The 23580-nt window shown below is 43.2% G+C and overlaps 1 protein-coding gene and 1 pseudogene across 2 annotated transcripts; both read right to left on the bottom strand.

Moving 5' to 3' along the window:
- Positions 1-2319: 2319 nt before the first annotated feature.
- Positions 2320-7867, bottom strand: LOC142587727 (iris-like; annotated as a pseudogene).
- A 7759-nt stretch (positions 7868-15626) lies between these two features.
- Positions 15627-22156, bottom strand: LOC142587726 (iris-like). 2 transcript variants are annotated; one of them, XM_075698926.1, is made up of 2 exons: positions 21007-22156; positions 15627-19368 (listed from the first exon to the last, which is right to left on the bottom strand). In XM_075698926.1, exons 1-2 carry the CDS (start codon positions 21803-21805, stop codon positions 18212-18214), a joined length of 1956 nt encoding a protein of 651 aa, XP_075555041.1. In that variant the 5' UTR covers positions 21806-22156; the 3' UTR covers positions 15627-18211. The 2 variants fall into 2 exon arrangements, with proteins under 2 accessions (XP_075555041.1, XP_075555042.1); XM_075698927.1 differs by having other exon boundaries at positions 21046-22156.
- Positions 22157-23580: the final 1424 nt, after the last annotated feature.

The raw sequence follows: 23580 nt of genomic DNA, 5'->3' as shown, positions 1-23580 counted from the left end.
AATGATAGTCTCGAATTACGGCTGTCTGCACAGATTTGTTGGCTCGTTACTGTTTCTTTCGAAAACGAAGCTGGCGACATAACGTCGAGTTTCATATTTTATCGCACCATCGGCGATCGAGATATGTGCCTGCAGCATTCAAGTTCTACTCGTTAATTTCGCAAACTTGAAATCGAGCGTTTGCTTCATTAGTGAGTGACGAAGTATGTGCGTGGACGTGAGTATGAACGTGAGCGACTGTCAGCGTCTCCTTGGGAAAAAAAGAAGAAGACGTGTCGGTATAAACGTGAATAAAATAAAACATGTATGAGCGCGTGTGCTGTGTTGTTATCAGCGGGTGCGAGTAGGAACGTGAGTGAGTGTCGACGAGTACATGAGTGCACATAAGATTGCGTATAAAGTACAAGGCTGCGAAAATATTGGTGCAGATCGAGTGACCATTAGGTGCACTCGAGCATAGAAGAGGTGGTACTTCACACCTCACGTTTGCTTAGGTTTTTGCAAGTGTGAAATAGACCTTGCAAAGAAAGATTTTTAAACTTAATATCTATATATATGCCATGTCTTGTCATATATATGTCATTTTCTTTTAAGTGATACACGACAACATCGCCGTCGCATCTTTAACCTCGTTCTGCAGCTTGCATACCGTTATCTTATCTGAGACTCCTATATTTCCCAGCCAATTTTATTCTACATTTCTACAATATTTCTGTGGACGTAGGACTAGTATAGGCGCGCCTGCGTATGTGTTTTCACCTTTCTACACAGCCATCCCGAACCGTCCACTGATAAGTGCAAATAATAATACTAATAATAATAATAATAATAATAAGTTATTTCGTTTGAGCCCTTTCCATGTCATATTTCATTGTCCTCAGCTCTGCAATGAGTTTATATCACCTTCTCAGTATGTTTCATCTCACTCACACTAAAAGTTTGAATTCCTTTTTGCAAAACTGACGCTTTTTTTCAGTCATTCTTATCACGGACATCAGAATATGTAGTGGAATCACCTTCCTCCGTATGTAACTGCCATTACAAATCACCACCTGTTCAAGAATGCCTTAGCTATATAAACATTGTATAATTAGAGTTTTATGTGTTTGTTCAATATATATATATATACACACACACACACACACACACACACACACACACACACACACACACACACACACACACACACACACACACACACACACACACACACACACACACACACACACACACACACACACACATTCTCTTTCACATGTAACCAACTCTCTTCTCTAATGCCTTTGGCCCTGAGGGTATGTTAAATTAATTAATTAATTAATTAATGTTCTTGTGATACTATGTGGGGCTTGCCATGACATAGATTCAACAGTTTGTGAAGTGGTAATTATTCAGTTCATTTGCACTTGCAAGATGTTGTATATGCACCAAAAGGCACGAGACTTCTTGCATGTTTTAAGTATCGACTGCTTCTAGGAAACATGCAGTCATAGGTTTACTTCTAGAACATTTCTTACCAGTAATGACTAATTCATTAAATAAAGGACGTAAATCAGTCATACTTAAATTCTCTGTTGCCCACATTTCGTGCACTGTGAAGATCATAATTCCCTTTTCCCCATCACAAAGCCAAAACATGTTTCATTCCACATGAAGTAAAATTAGAACAAGTTGTTCACCATTATTTAAGACCATACAAAATACATGTGTGCAAAAACAAAATGAAATCTTAAAATAAGAAGTATAGTAATTAATTAACTAGTAATTGGTTTCCTGAACTGCCTTTAACTAAAATCTTGCTCCCCAGAGCATAAAAAATTCACTATTGTGGGTTTTACATTAATGTTCATCATTTGAAATCAAGAGTTTGGAGGTGACACACTGAGTGTGACAAAAATGATCCACTCAGCTATGTAGGGTTAATGATTCGTCCATGAAAGTCATCTTCACACCCCAGGATATAAAGGGATAAAAAATGTTTCGATTATTTTTTGGACCCCAGAGAAAGAGAGAGACAATGATAAATGAAAGGCAGGGAAGTTAGCCTGGTTGGCTGTCCTACACTGAGGAAAGGAAGCCCAGAGAAGCCTCAATGCAGCTATGAGGTAGCCCTTTTGTCTCTTTGGGATTTCAGTAGAAAGATTCAGCAACTCGGCAAAAAAATATTAAGTCAGTTTGGTAGAGCAGTGAAAGTCTTCAAAAGCTCTTTGAGATAAGGGGAAATAAGCAAAGTACAAGATATTGCTATTATTGCACATTGTTATTTGTAAATTGTTTTTTTTTTTCACCTACACTGCTTATGTAAATGCCACAAAGCAATCAACAAGCAACAAGCATTTTATTCTGTCATGATTAAAAAAGCAAGAGCAACAGTATAGTCAACTATAAAAATATTTTTAAGCATAGCCCAACAGTACAAACAACAAAAATGGCTCAAAGAATCTCATTTCTGACATGTTGGGAGCACATCAACAGCAGCAGTGCAACATAACCAACATGCAGCAGCCAAACAAGTAGCCGGCCTTATATAAGCATTTTCATAACATGCCTGTATTGAGATTCACAGTTGACAACAGGTATGTAAAACTGCTGCACAAAACATGGTGTTAAGTTAAATATGCATGCTCAACTCCAAAATATTGTTGACCCAGACTTTCAGGTACATTATCATCTTACGAGGATGAATCAGAAAGCCTTTGCCCCTATTTTATATTAGCCAAATTAAGGTATAGACAAGTAATTACAGATATACGTACTATTCTACGTACTTTGCACCATTTTTCCATGTGGTTCCCACATCAGTTGAGCATTTGTCCCATCGCAGCCCTAAATTTGAGATGCCCCTTTGGTAGAATTCGTCCGGCTGACTGTGGAACCACTGTCGAACTGCCGTCTTGGCTTCACAGCCTTCTGCGAACTCACAACGCCACCACCTCAAACTTCTCAAAGCGAGCCACGTTTCCCCATATGCGGGCTGCATTTCCCTGTGTATTTCAATGGCAGTTCGTCCCTAGCTCCACAGAAATTGAGTCACGCTTCATTGCTCATATGCTGTGGATGCGCGAAGTACAACCGCCACCTTCAACAAATGACAACAGCACCGTGCCGTGGAGCTACCCGGGCCGGTCCTAGAAAGGTCCAACACTGTGAATGGACATGTTGACTTCGCTTTTACAGCCATAATTTGGCTAAAAAAAACAGGGGCTTAGACTTTCTGATTCGCCCTCGTAAACTGAGACCCCCAAAAAGTGCTCGCCCCTTCAATGACAGGTAATCTGCATCACAACTGATGCTATCAAGTTTTCAGAACATGTCTGCTATAAATCAGCACTCTGAACCTGCATTAAGGTACAAAAGAAAGCCTGATGGTTTAAGCATCACAGTCCTTTTTTGTGCTTTCAGCTATACCCATGGAGGCACTGAAACATTATTTTATTATGGAAACTGCTGGAAATAGCACATCATCGCAGAAAGCATACAACTGCTAGACAAATGAACAGTTGGTCTTGACTTTCGATTGAAACAGTAAAGAATTAAAGAAATTCTCGTCACAATAAGTGAACTTACACTGGATGGAAGAGGTGCCTATACACTACTAACATTTGAAATGCACTTATATTTTTACCATCTTTAATACATGAATTGGAAAAATGGCCCACTCTGCATTTTCTTTTTACTTTATTCTAGACATGTGCTAAGGAACTTTACAGTAATGCAAGCACAAGCAAGTCATCTGTGGATGCACTACAAATATTATTAGCTACCGACACTGATGTCGGCCCAAGCCTACTCAGAATGACCCAAATGCATTGGCAGTATAATGAAAGGTAACAATTTTATAAAGAAGCAGTAACAACATTGAGACATTGAAATAGAGACCTGGATTAATAGATCGTGATGCAGTGGTGTGTGGGACACATTCCATACCTCGTTACCTAATGCACACTCTGCAATGGCTAAATATTGCATAAAAATTATACTGTCGCAACATCACACCTGCTGTATGGTACTACATATAAAACAAGCTAGCATCATTCAGGAAGCACCCCAATAACACTTTGTGCAGGAGTAGTGTGTATGCAATTATGGCTCGTGCAAAAACATATTGCACCAGTGCTTGTCATTTCTCATCGTGTGACGGTGAAAGAGAGAAAGAAAGATGAAGAAAAGACAGATAGATCAACTAGACACACTGCCTGTTTGCTACCCATTGCGAGGGAGAGAAAGTCAGGGGATAAAAAGAAAATTGAGGAGAGAAAATACTTATTGCTAGAGCACGGGCTCCTATGTACAGTGCACAAAAGAATGATGTGTTTTGGCCTTGTGTGCTCTGTGTGTAGAAGATTACGCATCAAAGTTTTATCCTAGAGAGAATGGCAAACTTTAGCTGGGCACTGCTGCCAATCTGCACGCACATGTCGCTGCGTTTGGGTGTGCACAGCTGAATCGCAGTTGCTAAGTAAGGGCTGTCGACTTCAGGAACTGCAGTACTGCAACTGCAGTGATTTCCTGCACAGAATGTGCGAATGTGTTTTCTTACATTCTTGCACATAAAGCCCGCTACATAAGTGTTCTTTGCATTCTTCCCAGTTCAGTATGCAGCCTCCATGAAAAGGAATTGAAGCCATGATCCTGCACTCAGCACCAGAAAGCTGTAGCTGAGGAGCTACTGCAGAACCCTCCATGATGCAGATGACAGTGCCCCTGCTTGAAGATATTACAGTCTAGTCACTGCTCTTATAATGCACCGACAATCACAGACAAATCTTCTCAACATCCACCTCCATTAAACTGCTATACATTGCGTACAGAGCCTGCAAAAAGAATTACATCCGGGTCATGGCTTCGAATGAAGAACATGAATGGGTGGTCAACTGAGAATGGAATGGCCCTGACAGCACACTTTACCGTTATCATCATTCCCGTAGCAGCTGCTGCCTCTGTGCCCTCCTCATTAACTTCAACAAAGGCCTTGTGAACTGCAGCTGAGACCATGAGGTCTTTTTTCCCATCTATTCCTGACAGATCTGCCTTGTCAGTGAACAAATCTCTTATGCCCATCACATGAAGCGTTTTCTTTAAGTCTAAGCAGTACTCAATTCTAAATCGTGGGAGACTGAGAGCGACCATTTTCTAATCAAGACCATTCAAGACGTCCAACAGCTTTGATGGCGTAAGTGTTGCCTCCAGATCTGGAAGGCCGTCAACTTCATGGGGCAGAAGGATCAGCATAGACGTCTTGCCGCCTTTGTATGGGATTTCAATTGCATTAGCATTCAGGTCTGTGCATTTGGTGTTGATCTTAAAGCGTGATTGCTTGTGCATCATTTGGACCTCTTTAGCTGTTTCTTTGGATCTGTGAAACTCCTGCAGGGTAGTTGCCTTAGGGTTGAACTGATCTTTCCACAGACCCTTGAAGTAAATGGCATTGATCAACACAAGAGCAGTGTCGGAATCCACAGCACCACTGGGAAGAAGGTCCTTGATTTTTGACTTAGTTGTTTCTTCTACCCAGGCATTTATTGCAAGTCTGGCTGCTTCAGCACTGCTCTTGAAATCGACAGGTATCACAGTGCTGTTGTAAAATTTCTTCAGTGTGGAAATGTAGTCTTCCAGGACTACGAACGTCTTCTCGGAGTACAGGCGATTCGCAACATCCAACATCACATCAGGTGCATAAGTTTCAACCTTCGCAAAGAATTCGGAAAACTGTGCGTGGATCACATCACCATTTACGCGAAAGACATTGGTGATTTCAGTAGCAGTCTGCTCCTTGGCACCAGCAAGAGTCATTGACAGAGCAGCTGCGATGCTGAACGGAGAGAAGACAACGTTCTTTGTTCCATCGCTCCCTGAATCAAGTTGCTTGTACAGGTCAATGGTGAAGGCAGATATTGGAGTAGTCAGATCCACTGGCATTGCTGTAGTTGATGTGGCCATGGTGAGGTATCCTAGAAAATGAAAACAATGGACTGCTTAAATTAGGTACAGGCGAAAACACAGCACAGAGTGGCACACATCAGTCAAGCAGTTTGGATAATGGTAGTTTAAATAGTGGAATGGTTGCATTTGGACACATAAAAAATGTAGCCATGGTTAGACGTTTGTTTTAGAGGCGGCAAACAGCTAGGATAAATTTCAGTTTAGAATCAATATAAATAAAGCTTTACAGCTTCGTCTGATTGATATCTACACATACAGTAAAGTTTCAGTTGTACGAATGTCGGTTTAACGAATATTTCAGACTAACAAACATTTAGAATATCCCCAGTGGGTTCCCTATGCATTATATGCAAAAATCTTTCAGTTAAATGAATTTCTAGACAGCAAATATTTCAGATGAATGAACCTGAGTCTCCTGGTGAACAGTGACACCAGCTACAATTAAAAACTGCTGGCATAAATCCGACCTCTCCCTCATGTGTGGTGAAAGTGACCAAGAGGAACAGCGCGACGAGATGATTGACCCCAGGATGTGGACAGAGGTCTGTCCCCAGCTGGATGTTGACAGTAACACTTCGTTTGAAGACTGTGCAGTGATATGGAGCTCGATAACTGTGCCGAGCTATTAGATCTGAAAATTGTTTCCAGTGTTCATCCCAAGGAAGATGGTGACGAGGAAAGCGCAATGGAAGAGGCAGATTCAAATATTGTAACTCTAGCCGAGGCTGTAGGATGCCTTGGAAAGTTGCGAGACTTCGTGTCTCAGCAACAAGCTGTGCCAGAGGAAGTGCACAAAAACAGACTCTCTGGAGAGCTTACTTCTGCGCTTTAAGAGCACCAGTGCAAATGAAAATGAGTGTTTTTTTTTTAATGAGATAGGCAGCAGCGTAACTGTGCCACTTTGTATATATGAATATACATAACTCTAAAAGTCCCATTTCACACTTTCGACTCGTCTGCCCTATGCTGTTTCATATTCTAGTGAACATTCAATTAAGTGAACTTTCATTTAAGTGAAAAATTTCCTTGGGTCCCTTGAAGTTCTCTCAAGTGAGAGTTCTATCATATGCACAGTTGTCAAATGCTATTTATAATGAATGATTATATATATATATATATATATATATATATATATGTGTGTGTGTGTGTGTGTGTGTGTGTGTGTGTGTGTGTGTGTGTGTGTGTGTGTGTGTGTGTGTGTGTGTGTGTGTGTGTGTGTGTGTGTGTGTGCGTGCGTGCGTGCGTGCGTGTGTGTGCAATGCGGCAAATACAAGGCAATTAAAAGTGCTACGTTTGCACTCTAGCGGCAAGAATGGTATACGCATCACTACATTATATTTGTCTGTGCATGGCGGGAAAGAGTATACAGAAATTACTTCGAGACAACATCCGAAAAAAAAATGCAGTCGATATATTTCAGAACTATAGTAGCTAGTCGAACTGCACAGAGAAGGAGTCTCGCCTGGAGTTTTAAGCCATGTGTTTATTCTTACTATATTGGTTCGCCAACTGCACGGCTTGTCAAACTTATTGCACTCTAAAGCATCCGCAGGTACCTTCAAACGGCACCATCTTAACGAAACAAATCTGTTGCTACATGTCGAGAGAACACGACCGTGCCCATTCCCGGGCGCTTATTTTTCGTCTTGACAGCAGCACATCCGCGGAACACTCGCTCAATTTTGTAGCGTTATGGGAGCGTACACTGCGCAGTGCGCGGGATCCGCTCACAACGCACGCGCGATTTTGTGGACGTCACAATACAACAAGGGCACGTATACCTCACCTACACTTCGGTGGATCAGCTGGTGCTGGTTTCAGATAGCAGGGCCCGGAATGAAATGCAGCTGAGCAAGCGAAGCCGAAAAGACGGCCGCCAACGTGGTTTTGATTAAACTTCAGCCACGCCCGGCACTAGGGACAGGCACGCCCCGCGCTAGTGACACTAGGGAAATTATAGGAAGAATGCGGCTCGAAGCAGACGTCCATGCATTTTGGCGCTGTTTAAAGTTCGATTCTGTGTCACCACTCGCAGCAAGTGGCCGATTCTGGCGATAACGGAGGCATGGCGAACTAAAGCTGCAAAAGTAGTGAAAAAAGGAAAATAATCGGCCCTTCAGGAGATATTTGCTGTTGGGCTAGTTGGTATATGATGTTTTAGAACAAAACAAAAACAACGCAAGAAGTGGGACAAGAGCGAGAAACCTCTTTCTTGTCCATTTTGTATTGTTATTGTTATAACACAGTCTCTGATTGTAAATCTCGCCGCTGTATCTGCTTTCGATCCCGGACGCTGTGGAGGCATTTCGTTGTGGCGAAATGCAAGAACGTTCGCTACTTATATTAAGCGCACGTGAAAGAACCCCAGGTGGCCAAGAAATTAATCTGCAGCCTGCAACTATACGTCGCTCTCAAAAAGTAGATCGTGTTTTGGCATGTAAAACGGCAAAATTTCATTGAAAAATTTCCTCATCATGACTGCTGAAGGTGCGCGTTGTTCTATTGTCATTCATTTTTGTTGCTGTCATTTAAGCACTAAAAATGACAGATATATTCAAAAGGCGCAGAGCGACTGAGACGAAAACACGGAAACACAAAACCACACCACAATCGATTTTATTGCAATATATTTCTTCTACTGTACACTGGGCCCACTCCTCTCGGACATTTTAATATATATATATATATATAGCTACGAACCAACGCGCCCAAATCAAAGCTTTACTGTAAGTGAAAGACTCCGCAGATATTTATAGTCTAGAGTCAGTGCCAACAACTAGTTTACAGTTAATTGTTTCCTCGAAATAAATGGTATTGAGACATCGTATTCAGTCTCTTGTGCTTGCGCTCCCTGTGGACACAGGCACGTTCCGCAGTGTATTCAGAAGTGGTGGGCGCAAGGATCGACACTCCTCGATCTGTCTTTTTGCTATCTTGAGTCACGCCATTTCTGCTGGTCTCTATACGTACGTATGGAATGCGTGGGCGGCACAATCGAGCAACCGTCAAATTTCTGCAACAAGTTATACACACTTGTGAACCGTAACTCCTGACGAGTACCGTTTTGAGTTCGATGCGCATTACACATGCCTACACTATGACAGAGTGAGCTCTCTCAAACACTATCTGGCAATTCGGCTGCTGTGGTAATAAAATTAACAGCAATACACCGGCTGCTTCTCACTCAATCGGGTGCCGTGATTAAATTATTCCGTCAGGCGCGATGAAATCAAAAGGTATATAGATTCTCCCAGCAGTCTGTCGTACGTTACATGTGATAGCCAATTAATTTAGAACACAATGATGAAAATATTTCAAGAAATCCTTCAGCCTACCAGCAGAACAGACACTGCCGAGTTATTTTGAGCAGTGCATGTGTTTTCTATCACAAAAAATGCATTCACAACGGCACCAATTTTGTTTTATGTCATCAGACAGCTCTTATACTTATGTCATGGGCGGAACAAAACCTTACGAAAGCAGCGATGTATTTCTATATATTGAAGCAGCGTGGCAATTGATATTACAATGGCAGTACGGCGACGCAAGCGCAGTATCGTCGATGTCAAATTTACAAATCTATTCCTCATATTCCGCTCACACGTACTGGGCACTTTCGATCGCGATTGGCAACTCATTCCGCAGCTATAGCGCGGAGTTGTAAAATTCGATCCCGATTGTGGGCTCTCAAAAGTTCCCTGTGCGACCAGCCGGTATCATGCACTATGGGTGTTCAGGTAGTAGCTCCCAGGATGAAACGACAATGACAGGCAAAAGAGAATGCAAGAGAAGGCGTTGCCGGCGTGATTGGCGCCAACGTTGTTGACACGTTAAGAAAGTGCTAGGGGCACTAGAGAAATCATGGGGAAGAATGCGCCTGTGAGCAGACGTCTCTAGTTTCGCTTTTCTTCGTTTCCCGAGTTCTGCATTGATAAGCATTAATTGTCAATATTGTACTTAGTGAATTAAATCACTAAATGATAGTCACGAATTACGGCTGTCTGCACAGATTTGTTGACTCGTTACTGTTTCTTTCGAAAACGAAGCTGGCGACATAACGTCGGGTTTCGTATTTTATTGCACCATCGGCGATCGAGGTATGTGCCTGCAGCATTCAAGTTCTACTCGTTAATTTCACAGGCTTCAAATCGAGCGTTTGCTTCATTAGTGAGTGACGAAGTATGTGCGTGGACGTGAGTATGAACGTGAGCTACTGTCAGCATCTCCTTGGGAAAAAAAGAAAAAGATCTGTCGGCGATCGAGCGTGCGCGTACGTTACGAGAGTGTCGGTATAAACGTGAATAAAATAAAACATGTATGAGCGCGTGTGCTGTGTTGTTATCAGCGGGTGCCGAGTAGGAACGTGAGTGAGTGTCGACGAGTATATGAGTGCACATAAGATTGCGTATAAAGTACAAGGCTGCGAAAATATTGGTGCAGATCGAATGACCATATATTAGGTGATAGAGCATAGAAGACGTGGTACTTCACACCTCACTTTTGCTTAGGTTTTTGCAAGTGTGAAATAGACCATGCAAAGAAAAATTTTAAAACTTGGCCATGTCTATATATATCATGCCTTAATTTGTCATATCATGCAATGTTTTTTTAGAGTGATATATGACACAATCGCCGTCGCATTTTTATTTGTGGAACCACGTTCTGCAGCTTGCATACCGTTATTTTATCTGAGACTCCTATATTTACCAGCCAATTTTATTCTACATTTTTACACAGCCTCCCGAACCATCCACTATTATTATTATTATTATAAAGGTGTACGTATCAGAGATTTCTTTATGTATATAATTATCAATTAGATGTAGGAAGTAGGAACATGCCCAACTGTCACGCACAGAAAGAGGTTAACTAAACCTACAATTCCATTTAAGACTATACATATATAGTTGCTTCAGCTTGCATAAAGACACGTTACAAGTTGCATACAGACAAGAAACCCGGTCCAAGTGCAATCCCACCTTAATTAACACCAGTCTTGTTCATGCCCACCAAAAGTCAAAAGAACATTTTTTTTTTCTTCAGAAGCACGCATTATATATGTGCACATACCCAGTCATGTTCATGTTGAAGAAGTTCATAGTCTTCAAATATTTCGAATTTTGAGGCCTCATAGAGCCTTATATGAATTATAAGCGTGTCCACTTCGGATGGTGAGACTGATAGACATGAAGTTCGCAGGGGTGTTCCGCAGGGTGGCGTCGTTAGCCCAATATTGTTCAATGTCATACTGGTGGGCCTTGCAGATGAGCTACCTGAAACAACGCCTATCAGCACGTACGCGGATGATATCTGTATCTGGTCATCTGGGGTCACACGCCCACAAGTGTGTGCAAGGCTTCAACATGCGGCTACCATCACGGCAAAGTACTTGCGCCGTAGAGGCGTGTAACTTTCAGCAACTAAATGTGCAGTGTTGGCATTCACGCACAAATCAATGTCACAATATCCAATTGTTGTCGACAGAACGGTGCTCCCTTTAGTCACTCACCACTGAATTCTTTGCGTGATAATAGATTGCAATCTTTCTTGGACCAAACACGTTACTGCGCTTAGGGCGAAACTGACCAACTTCATACACATTCTTCGTGTAATATCAGGACTGAGATGGGACCACTCTGAGCGAAGTTTGCTCCAAGGGTACCAGGCACTTTTTGTGGGCTACATACGCTACAGCATGCCTGTGGTATCTAACATGGGATCATCTTCTATACGCACGCTGGAGAGCCTTCAGACACAAGCACTGCGTATATGCCTTGGCTTGCCATGCTGCACGTCAACTAAGGCCACAGTAGCGAAAGCACGGGCTTGTCCAATTGACATATACAGGTCTTGTGAACCTGTGCGAACCTATCTTCGCCTGCTGACCAGACGCTCACACCATCCTTTGTCAACACTTCCAAGAACCTACCTTGACTGTGGTTTTTCTAAAGCAACTGCATGTCACGCAGGCATTATATGTGCAACGTTCCAAGCCACCAACATCCCCGCAACACCTCCATGGACATTGCCAAGACTACTAGTGAGGTTCAGATACCTCGAATTATGAAGAACTCCCACGTTTCCTCCATCGGCTTGAAACGGCTCACCCTGTCCCATATATTTACATTGTATAGTGGGACTGTACAAGTATATACCGATGGTTCGGTCACGCTATATATAATAACGACCGCATTTGTCAACCCACAACTTGGAATTGCTCGGCGATTTCAACTAGACCACAAACCGACATCTACAGCTACGGAATTTGTGGGAATATGGGAGGCTGCCCGTTTTATGAGAACACAGACACCTCATAAATGGACGGCATTCTGCGATGCCCAATCAGCACTTCAGGTGCTAAAATGCTTTTTAAAGAAAGGACCATACTACCTGCTCATGCTGGAAATCGCCGAACTTCATCACGGTGCCAAGTGGCCACGTGATCACTTTTCAATGGGTGCCCAGTCATTTTGGTGTGATTGGCAATGAACTCACTGACAGTGAGGCAAGATCGGCCTTCACTTCCTCTTATGAAGTACGGATTGCCTACTCGCAACCTGACTCCAAGTCCATGATCAAGGCACTCATGCAAGACATTACAAACGCATACAGAGCCCACGATGACAACATTCAGAGACGCCTACATATGATCGACCCAGACAGTAAATTCTGTTTGCCCCCAAAGGTTATGTGGAGCAAAACATCATTGCTACAGAGGATTGGGCTGGGCATTGTTTTCACCCGTCACTACACGCAGCTCATTGGCCAATCGAACAGCCCTGATTATGAACACTGCCAGATGCCTGAAACACTGGAACACATAATGTGCGACTTCCCAGCATATATGCTGGAGCAAAGGACGTTAAAAAGTTTACTAGCCAGCGTTGGCAGGCAACCACTGTCGGAGGAAGCTATCCTCGGCCCATGGCCTGACACTGCAACTTCAATGCACGCAACTAAAGTGTTGTTGAAGTTTCTGCAGGATACCAAGCTTGACGGGCGGCTCTAGCAAGGCAACTGTCTCATGTACATAAGCACTCACCACTTCTCTTATCATCATCATACGTCCCATTACTTTCACACCCCTTCCCTCTTCCCCTTGCAGTGTAGCAGACTAGAGCGCACTAGCTCAGGTCGACCTCTCTGTCTTTCCTGTCAATAGATTCCATTCTATTCTGACTTCTTCATAGGAGCCCGAATACATCTGTATTTGAATGTGAGACAAACAGCACTGCAAACATGCAGCCCTCAAGCAAAATAATTTATTAATTGGCTAATGTGGTAATATGGTAAAATATGGTAAATAGGCTATATATGATACAATTCCATGAGCACTAATAATCGGAATTCAAACGTGTGTGTCTGCTTGCCTTAATTTATTAATATCGCATGATATCAGGCATGCTCAAACAAAGAACCACAGACGGTCCTGGGTACCTACTGGTAAAATATGAAAAAGTGCACTCCCGACCTGGCACTCGGCCATTATGGGAGCTCAACGCTTCGAAAGGGGTGTTTGTCTCCAACCCGAAGGCGTCTTCACCTAAATAGGTACATTTGGGGTGCCACATGGGAAATGGCAGCCATGGGAGCGGCCCAAACATTTTTTTTTTTGTGTGTGTGTGCTCACGAGGATTTCAATGGGAATTTAGGGTGCGGGCTCCTTTCCTAAGCGTATCACCCCTGAAGAAAGCCGAACGCCAGGCCGGGGTGCACTTGTACCGATTGTGTTGAAAATATAATTAGCAAACTAAAATTCTCCTCTTCACCCGGCTGCGATGAAGTTAACACAACGTTTTTGAAAGCCACAATTGTGTATGCCTCAATTATATTAACTACGCTGTTTCAGCAATCATTAAACGTGTGATCTCTCCCTGCTGAATGAAAGACCGGGTAAGCCGATTCCACTTTTTAAATCAGGTAATCCGAAATCACCATGAAATTATCCACCCATAGCCCTCACAAGTATTTCTTACAAAATATTTGCACATATTGTGTTGTTAAGCTTTGCTAACTTTTTTGAATTTTTTTTTTTTGCCATCACAACATCGTTTTTGCAAATCATATTCTTGTGATACCAAACTATCTTTCACTCACAAACTTTGTGCCATCCTTGGTCATTCATCTCTAATTGACTGCATTTTTCTAAACTATTCTAAAGTATCTGACAAGATATGCCATAAACTGCTTCTCTACAAGCTGTGCCAGCTTAAAGTGCTCTTTTGGCTAGAAATTTTTTTACTAACCGTTCCAAGTTTGTGTCTACAAATAACATAAATTTGGAGCACACTGCTGTTCAATCTGTGGTCCCTCAAGGGACAGTACTAGGCCCATTACTCTTTCTTATTTACATTAATGACTTTGTGTGTTTCCTCGTACATTCACCTATTTGCCAATGATTGTGTTGTCTGTTGAGAAATAACCTGCGCTGATGATTTTAAGACCATTCAATCTGACCTCGATGCTATCAACAAATGGTGCAACATATGGTTGACATAACATAAGGAAATGCAAACATATGTGCATATCTAGAACATCAGCTGTTTCATCAATTGACTACATCGCTAACACTTCTTTGGAGACTGTTCTCACACAAATTTATATACCTTGGCATTCACATTACATCAAACCTCTCTTGGGCAGACCACATGTTGTGTATAATTAACAACGCTAATCGAATTTCAGGATACCTCTGACATAACTTCGCAAAAGTTCTTTCATCTATAAAACTACCTGGTCATGTACAAAACGCTGATTCGCTCGAAACTAGAATATGCTGCCTCCACCTGGGATCCAAACCGCAAAAACGTCATTCGTTCACTAGAAATAGTTCGAAATGGCCCTACACGATTAATTCTTTCTGATTACAACAGAACAGCAAGCATATGCTCCATGAAATCAAGTCTTGACCTATCATCCCTTGCATCCCATCACAAGTTATTTCATTTAAGCCTTTTTCATGCAATATTTCATCGTGCTCAGCTCTGCAATGAGCTTATATCACCTTCTAAGTATGTTTTATCTCACTTAGATCACACACTAAAAGTTCGAATTCCTTTTTGCAAAACTGACGCTTTTTTTCAGTCATTATTATCACATGCATCAGAATATGTAGTGGAATCACCTTCCTACGCATGTCACCACCATCACAAATCACCACTTGTTCAAGAATGCCTTAGCTAAACATTGTATAATTAGAATTGTATGTTTGCTCACTTTATATATATATATATATATATACACGCACACACATACATACATACATTCTATTTCACATGTAACCCAATCTCTTCTCTAATGCCTTTGGCCCTGAGGGTACGTTAAATTAATTAATCAATTAATTAATTAATGTTCTTGCGCTACTATGTCGGGCTTTGCCATGACATAGATTCAACACTTTGTGAAGTGGTAATTATTCAGTTCATTTGCACTTGCAGAATGTTGTATATGCACCACAAGGCATGAGACTTACTCACAAGTTTTCAAGTATCAACTGCTTCTAGAAAACATGCAGTTATATGTTTACTTCTAGAACATTTCTTACCAGCAATGATTAATTCATTAAATAAAGAGCATAAATCAGTGATACCTAAATTCTCTGTTGCCCACATTTCGTGCACTCTGAAGATCATAATTCCTTTTTCCCCGTCACAAAGACAAAACACGTACCGTGTTACATGAAGTAAAATTAGAACAAGTTGTTCACCTTTATTGAAGACCATACAAAATACATGTGTGCAAAATAAAATGAAATTTTAAAATAATAAGTATAGTAATTAAATAGTAATTGGTTTCCTGAACTACCTTTAACTAAAAACTTTCTCCCCAGAGCACAAGAAATATTTTATTGTGGGCTTTGCATTAGCATTCATCAGTTGAAATCAGAGTTTGGAGGTGACACATCTCAATTCTGACATGCTGGGAGCACATCAAGAGCAGCAGTGTAGCATAACCAACATGCAGCACCAAACAAGTAGCCGGCCTTACATAAGCATTTTCACAACATGCCTGTATTGAGATTCACAGTTGACAACAGGTATCTAAAACTGCTGCACAAAACATGGTGTTAAGTTAAATATGCATGCTCAACTCCAAAATATTGTTGATCCAGACTTTCAGGTACGTTATCATCTTATCAGGGTGAATCAGAAAGCCTTTGCCCCTATTTTAAATAAGCCAAATTAAGGTATAGACAAGTAATTACAGCTATACATACTATTCTGCGTACCTTACACTATTTTTCCACGCGGTTCCTACATCAGTTGAGGCATTTGTCCCATCGCAGCCCTAAATTTGAGATGCCCCTTTGGTAGAATACGTCCGGCTGACTGTGGAACCACTGTCGAACTGCCGTCTTGGCTTCACGGCCTTCTGCGAACTCACAACGCCACCACCTCAAACTTCTCAAAGCGACCCACATTTCCCCTTATGCGGGCTGCATTTCCCTGTGGATTTCAATGGCAGTTCGTCCCTTGCTCCCTAGAAAATGAATCACGCTTCATTGCTCATATGCTGTGGATGTGCGAAGTACAAGCCCCGCCACCTTCAACAAATGACAACAGCACCGTGCTGTGGAGCTACTGCAGATAAGCCCGGACCGGTCCTAGAAAGGTCCACCACTGGGAATGGACATGATGAGTTCGCATTTCCAGCCACAATATGGCTAAAAAAATAGGAGCTTAGACTTTCTTATTCGCCCTCATAAACTGAGACCCACAAAAAGTGCTTGCCCCTTCTATGACTGGTAATCTGCATCACACCTGATGCTACCAAGTTTTCAGAACATGTCTACTATAAATCCGCACTCTGTACCTGCATCAAGGTACAAAAGAAAGCTTGATGGTTTAAGCATCACAGTCCTCTTTTGTGCTTTCAGCTATACCCATGGAGGCACTGAAACTTTATTTTATTATGGAAACTGCTGGAAATAGCACATCATCACAGAAAGCATACAACTGCTAGACAAATGAACAGTTGGTTCTGACTTTCGATTGAAACAGTAAAGAATTAAAGAAATTTTTGGCACAATAAGCGAATTTACACTCAATGGAAGAGGTGCCTATACACTACTAACATTTGAAATGCGCTTATATTTTTACCTCTTTAGTGCATGAATTGGAAAAATGGCCCACTCTGCATTTTTTTTTACTTTATTCTAGACATGTGCTAAGGAACTTTACAGTAATGCAAGCACAAACAAGTCATCTGTGAATGCGTTACAAATATTAATAGCTGCCGACACTGATGTCGGCCCATGCCTGCTCAGAAGGACCCAAATGCATTGGCAGTATAGTGAAAGGTCACAATTTTATAAAGAAGCAGCAACAACATTGAGACACGAAATATAGGCCTGGACTAATCACGATGCAGTGGTGTGTAGGTCACATTCCCATACCTCGCTGCCCAATGCACACTCTGCAATGGCCAAATATTGCACAAAAATTACGCTGTGACATTATTGCACCGGCTGCATGAAACTACATATAAAACAAGCTAGCATCATTCAGGAAGCACTCCAGTAACACTTTGTGCAGGAGTAGTGTGTATGCAATTATGACTCTTGCAAAAACATATTGCGCCAGTGTTTGTCATTTCTCATCGTGTGACGGTGAAAGAGAGGGAGAAAGATGAAGAAAAGACAGATAGATCAACCAGACACACTGTCTGTTTGCTACCCATTGCGGGGGAGAGATAGTCAGGGGATAAAAAAGAAAATTGAGGAGAGAAAACACTTATTGCTAGAGCACGGGCTCCTATGTGCAGTGCACACAAGAATGATGCGTTTTGGCCTTGTGTGCTCTGTATGTAGAGGAATACGCATCAACCTGCCAAAGTTTTAATCCTAGAGGGAACAGAAAACTTTAGCTGGGCACTGCTGCCAATCTGCACGCACATGTCGCTCCGTTTGGATGTGCACAGCTGAATCGCAATCGATAAGTAAGGTCTGTCGACTTCAGGAACTGCAGTACTGCAACTGCAGTGATTTCCTGCACAGAATATGTGAATGTGTTTTCTTACATTCTTGCACATAAAGCCTGCTACGTGTTCATTGCATTCTTCCGAATTCGGTATGCGGCCTCCATGAAAAGGAGATGACGCCATGATCCTGCACTCAGCACCAGAAAGCTATAGCAGAGGAGCTACTGCAGTACCCTCCATGATGCAGATGACAGTGCCCCTGCTTGCAGACATTACAGTCTAGTCACTCCTCTTATAATGCACTGACAATCACAGACAAGTCTTCTCAACATCCACCTCCCTTAAACTGCTATACATTGCGTACAGAGCCTGCAAAAAGAATTACATCTGGGTCATGACTTCGAATGAAGAACATGAATGGGTGGTCAACTGAGAATGGAATAACTCTGACAGCAGACTTTGGCCTTCCCAACATTCCTGTAGCAGCTGCTGCCTCTGTGCCTTCCTCATTAACTTCTACAAAGGCCTTGTGAACTGCAGCTGAGACCATGAGGTCTTTTTTCCCATCTATTCCCGACAGATCTGCCTTGTCAGTGAACAAATCTTTTATGCCCATCACATGAAGCGTTTTCTTTAAGTCTAAGCGGTACTCAATTCTAAATCGTGGGAGACTGAGAGCGACCGTTTTCGAATCAAGACCATTCAAGACATCCAACAGCTTTGATGGCGTAAGTGTTGCCTCCAGATCTGGAAGGCCGTCAACTTCATGGGGCAGAAGGATCACCATAGACGTCTTGCCGCCTTTGTATGGGATTTCAATTGCATTAGCATTCAGGTCTGTGCATTTGGTGTTGATCTTAAAGCGTGATTGCTTGTGCATCATTTGGACCTCTTTAGCTGTTTCTTTGGATCTGTGAAACTCCTGCAGGGTAGTTGCCTTGGGGTTGAACTGATCTTTCCACAGACCCTTGAAGTAAATGGCATTGATCAACACAAGAGCAGTGTCGGAATCCACAGCACCACTGGGAAGAAGGTCCTTGATTTTTGACTTAGTTGTTTCTTCTACCCAGGCATTTATTGCAAGTCTGGCTGCTTCAGCACTGCTCTTGAAATCGACAGGCATCACAGTGCTGTTGTAAAATTTCTTCAGTGTGGAAATGTAGTCTTCCAGGACTACGAACGTCTTCTCGGAGTACAGGCGATTCGCAACATCCAACATCACATCAGGTGCACACGTTTCAACCTTCGCAAAGAATTCGGAAAACTGTGCGTGGATCACATCACCATTTATGTGCAAGACATTGGTGATTTCAGTAGCGGTGTGGTCTTTGGCACCAGCAAGAGTCATTGACAGAGCAGCTGCGATGCTGAACGGAGAGAAGACAACGTTCTTTGTTCCATCGCTCCCTGAATCAAGTTGCTTGTACAGGTCAATGGTGAAGGCAGATATTGGAGTAGTCAGATCCACTGGCATTGCTGTAGTTGATGTGGCCATGGTAAGGTATCCTAGAAAATGAGAACAATGGAGTGCTTGGATTAGGTACAGGCGAAAACACAGCACAGAGTGGCCCACATCAGTCAAGCAGTTTGGATAACTGTAGTTTTAATAATGCAATGGTTGTATTTGGACACATAAAAATGTGTCCATGGTTAGATGTTTGTTTTAGAGGCGGCAAACAGCTACGATAAATTTCAATTTAGAATCAATATAAATAAAGTTTTACAACTTCGCCTGATTGATATCTGCACATACAGTAAAGTCTCAGTTGTACGAATGTCGGTATAACGAATATTTCAGAATAACAAACTTTTAGAATATCCCCAGCGGGTTCCCTATGCACTATACATGTATATGCAAAAATCTTTCAGTTAAATGAATTTCTGGACAGCAAATATTTCAGATGAATGAACCTGAGTCTCCTGGTGAACAGTAACACCAGCTACAATTAGAAACTTCTGGCATAAATCTGACCTCTCCATTATGTGTGGTGAACGTGACCAAGAGGAACAGCGCGACGAGATGATTGACCCCAGGATGTGGACAGAGGTCTGTCCCCAGCTGGATGTTGACAGTAACACTTCGTTTGAAGACTGTGCAGTGACAGGGAGCTCGTTACCTGTGCTGAACTATTAGATCTGAAAATTGTTTCCAGTGTTTATCCCAAGGAAGAGGGTGACGAGGAAAGCGCAATGGCAGAGGCAGATTCAAATATTGTGACTCTAGCCGAGGCTGTAGGATGCCTTGGAAAGTTGCGAGTCTTCGTGTCTCAGCAACAAGCTGTGCCATAGGAAGTGCATAAAAACACTCTCTGGAGAGCTTACTTCTGCGCTTTAAGAGCACGAGTGCAAATGAACATGAGTTTTTTTTTTCTAATGAAATGGGCAGCAACGTAACTTATGCACTTTGTATATATGGATGTACATAACTCCATAATTTGCATTTCCCACTTTCGACTCGTCTGCCCTATGCTGTTTCATATTCCAGTGAATATTCAATTGTGAACTTTCATTTAAGTGAACAATTTTCTTGGGTCCCTTGAAGTTCTCTCAAGTGAGAGTTCTATCAGATGCACAGTTGTCAAATGCTATTTATAATGAATTATATATAAATATATTTGTGTGTGTGTGTGTGTGTGTGTGTGTGTGTGTGTGTGTGTGTGTGTGTGTGTGTGTGTGTGTGTGTGTGTGTGTGTGTGTGTGTGTGTGTGTGTGCGCGTGTGTGCGTGCGTGCAATGCTACGTTTGCACTCTGGCGGCAAGAATGGTATATATACACATCACTATATTAGTTTGTCTGTGCATGGCGTGAAAGCTAGAGTATACAGAAATTTAATTCGAGACAACATCCGCAAAAAAATGAAGCCGATATTTTTCAGAACTATAGTAGCCAGTCGAACTGCATAGAGAAACAGTTTCGCCTGGAGTTTTAAGCCATGTGTTTATTCTTACTATTGGTTCGCTAACTTGTCAAACTTGTTAAGCTTGTCAAACTTATTGCACTCTAAAGCGTCCACAGATACCTTCAAATGGCATCATATTCTTAACTAAACAAATCCATTGCTACATCCCGAAAGAACAAAAAAATTACCGACGATTACGTTACTTCCTAATGCGAAATTTGAGCGCAGCAAATAAGCTGTTTCACCTTTTCGATAGATTGAGGCAAAGAAATGAGTAATGTCACCTTCCCGCACAGATTGCATGCATGAAGAACACAGTCTGAATTGACACAAGTCCGAGTTGGGAAACGCACACCGGAGATTCTCACGGCACGTATCCGGAAGCGGTTTCACGTCATTTTGGAACCAGAGCCGATCACACACTGAACACAAACTTCCAAACGGATTGTCTGTAAACTGTCGCCGGAAAGCATTTGTTGCACCCTGACTGTTTGCGAGCCTTTGTTTGCGTTTGGCCTCGGCCTCGGCCGCGCGAACGGTAGAGTCTTCTCTGCGACGGCGATGAGCTTCTGCTTCAGCCTCGCTTACTGCTGGTTGCTCTCGACGGCGGCGATGAGCCTCCGCTTCGGCGGTGCGAACGGCAGGGTCTTCTCGGCGGCGGCGATGAGCTTCTGCTTCAGCCTCGCTTACTGCTGGTTGCTCTCGACGGCGGCGATGAGCCTCCGCTTCGGCGGCGCGAACTGCAGGGTCTTCTCGGCGGCGGCGATGAGCTTCTGCTTCAGCCTCGCTTACTGCTGGTTGCTCTCGACGGCGGCGATGAGCCTCCGCTTCGGCGGCGCGAACGGCAGGGTCTTCTCGGCGGCGGCGCTTAGCCTCTGCTTCGGCGACGCGTACTCCTGGATCATCTCGACGGCGGCGACGGTAAGCTTCTGCTTCGGCGGCACGCACCTCTGGATTCTGACGGCGACGGCGCTGGGCCTCTGCTCTGGCAGCTCGTTTAGCAGCAGCAGCAGACGGAGGACTTCCATCGGTCGTCTCGCTCATGGCTCAGAAAGAACTGGCAGATAATTTCGCAGTGGCGAACGGCAGCGGCAATTTCGGCTCGGGCGGTGCACATATACAGATCCGCCGCCACCGATCTGGCTCTCTGATTGCCACCGCACAGGGCGAACGGCAGCGGCAATTTCGGCTCGGGCGGTGCACATATACAGATCCGCCGCCACCGATCTGGCTCTCTGATTGCCACCGCACAGGGGTTGCATTGGAGGAGGAGCGAAGAAAGGAATTAAGTTCGAGCCGGCGCCATAGAGAAAGAAATTTCAACAAGAGCGGACACTCCCATAGAGCCCAGCGGCCGAATTGACTGTAGCACACCAAGCGGATGTTGTTGACTCCTTCCGGTTTCGGTTTTGGGCGCGCGCGTTTTGAACACCAGTTGTTACATGCCGCGCCGGCTCCGCTGCTCGGCGCGGCATTTTTTTTTTTTTCGCTTCTGCTGAACCTCGCGTGGCCTTGGCGTGGAATCGTTTCATTATTACGTAGAAATGATTGCTATTGACCTTTACAAGACTGCACCGAATCTGTCAGGTGCAATTTCATAAAGAAAATGAAAGACATCTTCTGTAATGATGAAATGTTTATTTTGCTCTATATAAATGCTCGTTCCGGGCTTCTTCTGCATTCATCGAAAGTTGTGGCACCAGGTAAGCAGCAGTCGTTGCCGTACGATGCTCAACCGGATTCCATCAGCTGAAAGTAAATTACAAGCATGTATCATTCTGGCATATTGACCTAACAGGAGTATTTCGTGTAGAGGCGAAACGTGCGTAAGTGGTGAAGGAGCGGCATTACAGATAAATTTACTTTTACGTACATTTCGCAGCAAAGACTCCTCCGAAACAATGCCATAAAATCTGAGCATCCGATTTTCAAGCACCCCTCCTTTCCCTGGCATTATTTCCTGCACTTTAAGTGCACAAATACACGGGTGACTGCGCGTTTCCAAAACAACTTGGCCTCAGTCGACACGATGGTACGCGAAGTACACACACAGGCTCAGCCAGACCATGTTACACGCTCGCAGAATGCCTTCTAATCGCACTCAAGTCAGACTCGTGGGTGCAAAGCCTGTTTTCAGTCGCTCATAATACGTAAATGTCATGTTCTTGAGCTCCTCCGTGTTATCTTTTACGCTTCCTGCCGGCGCATGCAACACTCCCGTGTTATCACTCTCGGCAATCGCTCGTCGCGTTTTCGAGAAGCGTGAGTACCGAAATAAGGTATATCTTGTTGCAGGGCTATAAAATGCGTCACAAACTTGTCCCACTAAAATTCAGTACACGCAAAACTAACTCACTATGGCCGGCTTGCTTTTTTGCTAACACCTTCACAACCCCAGGCGCGGCGAGCAAGCCTGAAGATATCCCAAAAAGTTACCAGACAAATTACAATACTTTTTCGGGTCAGAGAATGCGTCACGAACTTCTACCAGTAAGATCCAGTACACGCGAAACTAACTGCGGCACACAGCCGAGCTGCTTTTCGCTAACTGCGTCAATAAGCCGGGCGCGGCAACCGTGCTTCTAAACTACCCCAAATATAACGACGCTAGTTACAATAATGTTGGGGGCCACAGAATGCGCGAAAACTTCTGTCTTAGGCGCTACGACGCAATACACGCATGTACACGCGCAAATGCCTCACACGGCCGAGCCGGTTTTCGCTTACTGCGTCAATAAGCCGGGCGCGGCAAGCGTGCCCAAAACCTACCGAAATAAGTTACAGTAATGTTGGGGCTCATAGAAAGCGTCGCAAACATC

The sequence above is a fragment of the Dermacentor variabilis genome, chromosome 7 (genome assembly GCF_050947875.1).
Source record: "Dermacentor variabilis isolate Ectoservices chromosome 7, ASM5094787v1, whole genome shotgun sequence".
NCBI classification, from domain to species: Eukaryota; Metazoa; Arthropoda; class Arachnida; order Ixodida; family Ixodidae; genus Dermacentor; species Dermacentor variabilis.
Note: the sequence above shows the minus strand (reverse complement) of the source record. Positions and strands in the feature narration are given on the sequence as shown.

What these genes read in the sequence shown, in the direction of transcription:
- LOC142587726 (XM_075698926.1), bottom strand. Translation starts at nt 21,805, where the DNA reads ATGAGCGAGACGACCGATGGAAGTCCTCCGTCTGCTGCTGCTGCTAAA. An exon ending in TGCCTCAATCTATCGAAAAG is followed by an intron (nt 19,369 to 21,006) that starts GTGAAACAGCTT and finishes CTCATTTTCTAG; the next exon opens with GATACCTTACCATGGCCACA.